Source organism: Nestor notabilis, unplaced genomic scaffold (genome assembly GCF_000696875.1).
Source record: "Nestor notabilis isolate BGI_N333 unplaced genomic scaffold, ASM69687v1 scaffold7698, whole genome shotgun sequence".
In the NCBI taxonomy this organism is placed as follows: Eukaryota; Metazoa; Chordata; class Aves; order Psittaciformes; family Psittacidae; genus Nestor; species Nestor notabilis.
In genome coordinates, this window is record NW_009938724.1 from 13,825 (window position 1) to 23,259 (window position 9,435).

General features: G+C 39.9%; 1 protein-coding gene across 1 annotated transcript in view; it reads left to right on the forward strand.

Annotated features, from left to right (window-relative positions):
* KCNK10 (potassium channel, subfamily K, member 10) overlaps nucleotides 1-2,569 on the forward strand; it is a gene marked incomplete at its 5' end in the record, with an annotated part of 15,985 nt that extends 13,416 nt beyond the window's left edge. The window contains one exon of the mRNA XM_010019483.1: nucleotides 1,488-2,569. Within this exon, the coding sequence (XP_010017785.1) occupies nucleotides 1,488-2,111 (624 nt within the window). The remainder of the gene's footprint in view (nucleotides 1-1,487) is intronic.
* Nucleotides 2,570-9,435: the final 6,866 nt, after the last annotated feature.

Here is a 9,435-nt window from a genome sequence, read left to right on the forward strand (position 1 = left end):
GCTGTCCTAAAGAAGGATGCTTCTCTGCATGTCCAGTGCTCATTATTCCCCATGGTTTACTCCACTGGCTGCCTTTGGTATCCAGTTTGCTCTGATCTTTAGGGAGGAAAAGATGAAACAGAAGCAACCTAGGTTGTTCCACCTCTATCAGTACTGCCAAATCCACAGAACACATCAGTAGGATTGCAATTATCAAATAAGAAAGGCCAGCCTTCACTCTGAAACTAGTTACATAATTGTGATAAAAATGTCAGTGTTCTCCCCTTAAAAATTGGAGACACGTGGGTTTTGAAGACATTAATTGTCTCTCTTCATTAAGAAACAAGAATCTGTCTTCAGAACAGTGATTTATATTGAGTTTTCCTACTTTTCCCTATGCCAGGGAATATGGTTCTGAATAAAGGTTTAGATTCAGGCCCCTTACTGAATACTGTATTATTCACAATTGAAGAAACCAAGTAGTCAGCACTGGGGAGAACATGATTAAATTAACTCAGAGCATACCTTCCATGATATAAAGACAATATAACTAATGTTTCACTCAAACAAGGTTGGAAAATAGAAGGCAATTGCATGACTCCTGAGCTGAAGCCTGTTTTGAAGGATATTAATAGAATTTCAGTTTTTAAGACAATCTCCTCCTGCATTACTAGCAAAGCTCACCTGGCAGGATTAGCCAAAGAGCAGGCATGGACAAAGTTTGGCAGAGTGGTAGTGCTGGCTTTTATTTATGAAGGCATCTCTGCTATCTGAGGCCCAGTGCCTCCTCTGTGCATCCCCACTGATAAAGGGGGCTTTGCAGAGATTTTGGCTGTCATGTTGATCATCAGCAGTCACCTAGAGGTGTGAATCAGATATCTCATCGTGGGTGTGAGATGCTTCCTGCCATAAGTAATAAAGTGCTAAATGGATACTTCGTCATCTGTACTGAGGAACCAAAGATGGCTTCTTCGGGGATCACCGAGTGCAGAACCTGAGTTTATTTAATACAGCAGCCATGGAGGTGCTTTGTTCTTAGCAATTTGGGAATATACACTACTGTATCGCTACACTGGTTGTTGTGCTGTTCTGAAGCACATTTGATGTATCTCTATATGTGATTAATTTTCCCCAATCCTGGCCATCTACCACTGACATTATAAATCAGGAATTTTATTCCTAACCGAGAAGGGATTAGAGTAAACACCTCCCATCACGTAACACAGTTATAAGATGTGTGGCAAAATGTGGAACAGGCAGATAAGTTTATGCCGCATAAGCCATTACCTAGTCACTAGTTGGTATGTTTACAGCTTGCCCAGTATAACCACTTTGCTGCTGAAGTTTGGGTACAGATGGATGCAGTGGAGCTGGACTGGCCTCTGATTTCACGCCAGAGAAGAAAGTGCTTGCACCATTGTATAGGAAAGACTGTAGCCCTGTTTAGCTTTTTTTTTTTTTTTAATTTTTCTTTTTTTAATTGATTTCTGTCTCTTGTTGTTGTAAAGGTTGGAGAAATAAAAGCCCACGCAGCGGAGTGGAAAGCAAACATGACGGCTGAGTTCAGAGAGACACGGAGGCGGCTGAGTGTGGAGATCCATGACAAACTTCAGCGGGCAGCCACCATCCGGAGCATGGAGCGTAGGCGCCTGGGCCTGGACCAGCGAGCCCACTCCTTAGACATGCTCTCTCCAGAGAAGCGCTCTGTGTTTACTGCCTTGGAAACAGGGCGCTTCAAAGCCTCATCTCAGGAAAGCATCAACAACAGGCCTAACAACCTGCGCCTTAAAGGTTCAGATCAGCTCAATAAGCACGGGCAGGGTGCATCTGAGGACAACATTATTAACAAGTTTGGATCATCTGCTAAAATGACCAAAAGGAAAAACAAAGACCTCAAAAAGACCATCCCTGAGGATGTGCGTAAAATTTATGAAAACTTCCGGAACTACTCCTTGGATGAAGAAAAAAAAGAAGAGGAGATGGAGAAGATCTGTAATTCTGAGAACTCTTCTAGCACTGCAGTCCTGACCAACTGCATCCAGCAGCACTCAGACCTGGAGAATGGAGTGATCCCCAATGAAACCAAAGAAAGGGAACATGAAAATAAAGTGTTACTTGAAGACAGAAATTAAACATAAAAGATGCTTGACTTGAATTAACAATGTTAGTGTTTTTATATTCATATATATATTGAGACACGTGCCTTATACAGACTCCTTGTTCAGTCTGAATTATATAGCATTGAAGAATATTTCACTGTGCCATAAACACTCAAGCTTGCTCTGCCAAAACATATCAGGAACACAGCACTGCAGAATGGCAACAGAAAGCTATGCACATGGAAATTTCAGCCTGTATAAAATTACCAGGGTAAGACACAAATGAAGAGATTGAACCATGGCGATATCACCTGAGTGCTCCTACCATGGTATAATACTAGAGAAAGGGCAGCTATGTAAGAAGAGCCTTTCAAAGGGATGACAAAGTGTATCTTTCTAATGGAGTATGCATCCATAAAGCCTTCCCCTGGTGATTAAAAAGAGGAGAAATGATTGGAGTGAACTAGAAACTTTCAGTAAGGCTTAGTTTACGTTTTGGCACGTGATCCAAGCTAGACTTCTAGATATTTCTTTTTTTTTTTTTTTTTTCCATTTTTGAAACAGATGCATTATCTTTCTAAAATCCAAAAGAATGTCCATGGAAGCAGCCACCAGCTGGGTGCTGGTTTGAAAAATCAACACAGACACATTAAAGGGTCGGATTGCTCTTTTCATTAACAGCAAATGAACAAAAACCAACTCTGTGGGTATTTCTCTTAACTAGTGACAAAAAATAAAAAAGGAAAGGAAACAAATGGATTTTTTTTGCTTGTGTAGGAAATATTCAATGTAATGTCACAGCAGGAAAGTGCATATGAAGAAAGTGCACCATCTTGTGCTATGTTGTTTAAAAGAAGAGAAACATTAATGATATTTGGATAGGTGTAAAAAATAGTGGTTCTTTTTTTTTTTACAAGAATTTTTCATTCACACTTTCTACCACTGAAAAAACCCCTTCAATTTTAATGCTGTAAGACTATGAAGACAGAAGGAAAGCTATACCTTTGCATGTCAGCAAACTGCTGTTCTCTGTAGCTGAATCTGAATTTTTGCAAATAGACATAAAAGCATATATGCTATTCACATGAGGGCCAGGGCAACTATAGAATCTCAGGGCTCTCTGCCCCTTTTGCTGGGTTTGGATTTAGACATAAGCTGAGTCATAATCTCAGAAAATAAGAAAAAAAAAGGGAAAAAGAAAACAGAAATTTAGGAAAAGAAGTTGAGAAAAAGATGGTGGTAATCTTTTAAGTGCTTATAGCTTTAAGTGCCATTAATGCTGTCATATTTTGTAACTTTTTAAACAAGTATTTTGAATTATTTGTTTTATTTCCTTTCAGGTACTATCTTTGTTTGACATTTGTTATCTCTTTTCTTGATAAAGTCTAAACATGAGCTCTCTGCATTTCTAGACTGAAGTGAAATGTAACCAAACTGTGGGCATTTTGGATATAAGAAATACGAATGTTTCTAGACTTCACAGTAAATACTTAAAGAAAAGGCTGCAAAATAATTAATGTGAATTGCAAAACACACCTCAGTAGCCTCAGCCTGTGGGCTACTATGTTTACCATTGCAGATAGAAGATTTTGCATGCTGGAGATGAGATACACAATTGCACCAGTGATGCTTTCCCCACGCCTTCACAAAATCCTAAATATCCCTTCAATTCAAATTGTAGGCTTCAAAGTAAAGTAAACATGGATGTAGATGGCAGAGACAAACAAAGCCTTACCAGCTAGTCAAACACATAGGTACTTGCAGGTTACACAGACACAGACTTTTAGAATCCCCTGCCCATGTCTGTGTATACAAAAATGCATGCTTTTCTGTCAGTGTCTGAGATTTTGTGCACAATGAGCCAACTCAAAGTCTAACTAATCACTAGAATACACGACTGCCATGGCTATGAAGAGAAGCATGGCCACCATGCAAATGCAAATTTTGAGTATGCATATTTGCATATCTAATTGACTTTTAACAATTAGCAGAAGTGAGCCAAATTCTACTAGTGCAGTGGAGGAAAAACGTTCTTAGTATGTTCTGACTACTGGTTCACTTCCCTTGAAATACCATCTTTCTAATTTCATTTTCTGTCTGAAAATTAAGGATGAAAAAACAAGGTTTGAAAAATTTCAGGTCATTTGGGATTGCTTTAACTCAATAAGATCCAACAAAAATCAAATTCTGCTTAGTTCACCAATGAATCTCTTAAGGTGCAGTGCTGTACTCTGGCTTTAGCTTACTGGAGGCAGGGCAGTAAGCCCAGTCCCCAGCGAAGGTTTCATTTGACTCAAGAGCTGCTGTGGGTCCTGCAAATTTTTTGTGCCATGCAGCCCTCTTGGGTGAAGCCCTCTCTTGGCTTCACAATGATGCAGATGGCAGCTTGTGGCCATACTCAGATCTTATCCCCAGATCCTGTCCTCCTTAAGCCACAGGAAGACACTAGCAGGTCTGTTCAAGAACCGGAGTCCTTTAGCCCTCCTGTCGTTCCTGGTTTTGGGTAGGCCTGGGATGAAATTCAGCCTAGTGCCCTGTGAGCAAATCTTATGAAGTCTTTCCCAGAAATACAGTGAATCCTGTTGTGCTAACTCTATAACACCAGGATGGTTTAAGCATACTTGGATGTAAAATTTTATGTTGTTCAGATCTGGGGTTTTACTAGTGGGAAGTTAGGAGTGAAAGCTACAATTTAGGTTTGCTTTTGAAGTCCAGACAAGGTTCAGAAGTTCTTGGACATGCAATTTGAGTCCTGGCAATTAAAGTACTGCCTAGTTACACAGTCCTGTGCTTTACTCGTATGAAGGATCAAGTGCACAAAAGTATCTCACCTGACTTGAGAACATACAGATTGTGCTAACAATTCTCCTTGGTTACTAAATGGCAAAACTAATATCATGCGCATGGTGTTATTTGTTCCTTACCTGAGTTCTTCTCACAAGAAATTCTTGCCTGTAATGGAAAAGTCCTGCACAGACGCACAGGCAGCTCTAAGGATATTTCATGCATGTGAAATATAAGGCTTAGTCATAGCCAGAGCATTTCTGCTGATGAGGGCCAGGGAAAGCAGTCTGTCTCGTAGGACTTGTCTGTGTGAGCAGGGAGTTGGATAGTGGGCAAATCATGGAAAACAGGTCAACATGGACATAGTGACTGAGGAGGCAAGTTTTGGTGGCCAGCTTCAGAACTGTTCGCTGTGATGGAATAGGACAATGAAAGCTTGGCGTATTTTTATCTCTAAATTTTCCGAGTTCTAAGTCTGATTCTGTCCAGATTCTATCTGATGTGCCTCACTTCAGTCTCTGCCTGTCCATGCTATGTGTGAGCCCCTAGCTGACATTTTTTCAGCTGTGTCTTCAGCAGCTCCTGGTTTGGGGTGACAGATTCAGGGACAAAAGGTAATGCTGAATAAACTCTCAGTGAGATACTGAACAGAGCATTTGATGACCTTTTACATGAAAGCAAGATGCTCTCTTTCATTCCTTTTCATTTCTGTGTCTGTGAAACTTGCTGAGAAAGCTGCCAGTCTGCTACTGGAGTAAATATTTTCTTCTGTATGACTGCCTATTAAATACCTCAATATACGTAATTTTTATTATAATATGGGAAGTGCAAATAGTGTATTGCAAAGGGGGCCAGACAGAAATGCCTGACAAATGAAATGACATTTTAATGTCCTAAATTGCTTCTGTCCTTGTAAAGGCCATCCCTTGGTTTTAATTGTATGCAGCAGCTTGGGAGAGAATCTCAGTTCAAGCATGAAGTGTTTATATGGCTAAAATTCTCATCCTTTGGCATTTACTGATGCTTATAAAAACTTGTGATGTTATTTGTAGTGGGGCTGTTCCACCATTATTGAAAGTTTTAGAAAAAGGTAGCCTGAACCATGTCCAATGGTTCAAAATTACACTATAGCCTGAATATAAAAGGCCAAACAAAAGGGTGACTTACTGACTTTAACTCTCAGATTCTGCCTAGAGCATAACATGGCTTTACATGGGAATTGGGACCTGAAAGAACAAAGGAAACATGGAATTTCTGTAGCTACAGCCCTCACACACAAAGAACGACTCAGCTTCTCTTTTCCTACAGCTTAGAGCTCTGCAGACCCACTTTCTTCTGTCTTGTGCAGGAGAATTCTGGCATGCGACTTCAGGGATCCTCCTGAACCATCACTGAACTTGTGCAGATTTTGCATGAGTGGTTTTGAAAAGATTTGTATCTTCATCTATGTGGCAGTCTGTGAATTTCATTATCCTTTAATAGAGGACATTATTTCTAATAAATGTTATTAGAAATAATAGTAAATAAACCCCCCAGTGATTTATATTCATGAAATCTGATTTTGGTTGTTGCTATGAAATTATAAATCATCTGAGCTCTGCTGTCTGGCTTTATGATGTCTCCAATGTAAGTCTGCTTCTTCCAAAGCCATTAATGGGCTATGCCAGAGATTTTCTACAAAATTTTCTAATCTACAGTAACGTAAAGTATTTCTGTGAGATCAGGGTGTTAAAACCCTGCCCTTAAAACCCCTGCATTTTCCTGAAGAATTTGTTTTTATGCTATAAATGGGGTGTTTGTTTGCCAGCTTTGATTTTCTCAGGGGTGTATTTGTGTTGTCAGGTTGCATGATGTCTGCTGGTCTCACTTTTCCTATCATCCACTAAAAATAAATAACAGGCAAAACCCACGCTTTATGTTATGCTGCCTACTAATGCAGAACAAGAAGTCTTCTACTAAACAGGTAGGAATTTGAAAGGTGACTGGGAACTGCTTCAGTCCTTCCTGTACATTTATTTGTTCTACACTATGTTTTGATTAATCTAAGGCCAAAATCTGCCCCCATAAAATCAGTGCAGTAAAGTGGAGCTAACTTATTTTTAAGCTTTTTAGAGCAAAGATCTGCTGTTTTGACTCATCTCTACAGTGCCATTTACACTTACTGGGGTGGCATTATATCAGTGCTAAATACAGAGAAGCCCAGCTTTAGAAACAGTTCCCTAGGCAATTAAATATCAATGATAACACAAAGTAAAGGCCCCCAGTGAACATGTGCACATGCCCACCACATGGCATATGTAATTGGTTTTTGCACACAGATTTAGTGGTGATGCCTCCACTCTTCATGCACGTAGATGTGAAATTCGGTGCTCCCTCATCTCTAGTTACAGGTCACATTTGAGCTAAGTCTTATCACCAGGAAATAGCAGTGCTGCTGCTTTTGGGGAAAGAGAACATTTCTCTAGCAGGTGGCCTTCTGAGGCAAATAGGATCTGCTTTCCTTGGCTCAGCTCCTTGAGAGCAAATCACAGGCAGGTGATGTTTGGCATGTGAGAGAGAATACTTTAATCTCCCAAGTATATTCCACCCACACACTCTTTTTTTCCCTTGTGAGAGCTGGGTGCTTAAAGAGGAAAGCTTACGGTGCCTATTGTGAGATGTAAGCCAAACATACCAGCTTTCAGCCTACCATTTAGCAGTTTCCCAGATCATGGAGACATGTAGTAGCTGTAATTAGAAAAAGACAGGATTTGTATCTGGATCACAGCTTACCAACAATTTAAATTTATTCAGGCCAGGGTTTCAATGTAATTTTAGACTGAATTTTTTCCAAGTTCTAATAGAATTTGATCTGGACCTTGTGGATAGGGCTGAAACCCCATTATTAGTCATTTTCAGCCATGCATTTGAAAAAAACATTGAAAAATGTTTCTTAAAATTTTGGGAAACCTTTTGGTGGGATGCTGATCTATTCTTCCTGATCAGCTTTAGATTATAATATAAGCAATCAATAAATCCACTTGCAAGCATGTTCTATCTATGCTTTTGTCTTTGTCCCTCTTACTCTCTCTCTGCAAGATTTTATGGTGCTTTACAAAGGCATTTTCAGAAAAGGGACAATTTCATAAATGTCATTACCAGGGTACGGAGCAGAATGTGCTTGTACCATCTTGATAAGTTTTGCTGCTATTGTCTTTATTTTATGATGTAATGTTTTACAAAAATGGAAAAAAAAAAAAGGCAACAAAGACCTTCTGGATGATGAAAACGCTTTTCCTGTTGGTATTTTTTTCTCTCTCTCTTTTGTCCTATCATCCATCAAGGGTAGAGGAACTGTAATTTTCCATTTTGTGGGTTATTGTGGAAACAGTGCACTGCAGGTAATCTCACTGTTGCTGAATCTTCATGCTTGTTTTGCCACTCCCGCCTTTCTCTTTGGTTGACAATCCAGATTGCGGTGTTTTCTGGGTCTCTAGTATGAGAAGCTTGGCTGGTTTCAAAAGAGAAGCTCAAACTCCCAGCCATACTTCTACATGTACTGAGCTATGTTTCTGCATCTGGTGACCAGTCAATAGAGAAGCAAGAAGCAGAGCTTCAAGGAGGCTTCACTTCTCTTTCCTAAGTCTCTGTCCGTAGAAATTATTTGCCGGGACTACTGGAAGAAGTTATTAGTGCAGAAAGGAGGGAGGAGGTGAAGCTTTTTTGACCTTCAGAAGCACAGACAAAGATGGGGTTGTCTTTTACTGTGAACTCTCTTGTGTTTTTGCAGCTTTTTTGGTGTCTTCATGTTGACTACCTTCTGTGTGAGGCCTTGGTTTCGGCTTCTGCCTTGTTCTTTTTCCATCAATTTGGGAAACTGGAACACAGGCTAGTTGTAGTGCACTTACAGAGGGTGCAAACTCTTGCACTATGGTTCCTTTGTCAGCAAACGGAGGTGACAAAAAAATTCCTGCAAGCATGGTTGATACTTTTGTATGGTGTATGTAGACAGCCTTCGTGGCTGAGCCTTCCCTTGGAAAAAACCTCTGGACTGAGAAAAAACCCCATCATCTCCCTTGTTTTTCTGCTACTTTTTATATGCTGTTCATGCTACACAGTCCATATTGGTTCTTACTACTTGTTGTGTATTAATTGCATAAACCAAAACATATTTCTCCAAAGCTCACCTCCTATTTCCAAATTGTCTCTTCTGCTATGAGCATACATCTCTTAATCAGACCTGCTTTAAGTACACTGTATTTTTTCTGGCAAAAACAGTTATTTACATTTTCTAGTTTACTCACATTCTCATTCTGCTTGTTCACTTGATTTCCATTTCCAGCGCATGTCCTTATCTACCTACAACTGTTTGCTCTGTGACTTCTTGTCTGGGATATACAGAAGGCTGCTTTGTTTTTAGAGTCTCCAAGCAAGCTGATTTATCTAACCTGCTGGCCCGAGTAATTGTTCCTAGAGGTGATAGAGAAAGACAGTGAAAAGAAACAGAAAAAGAAAGAGGGTGGATGTGTTGTGAAAGTTGTGAAATACCTTTTTTCTGCTTCAGAATCTGTATGCAGGATGATAAGGGTTGCAC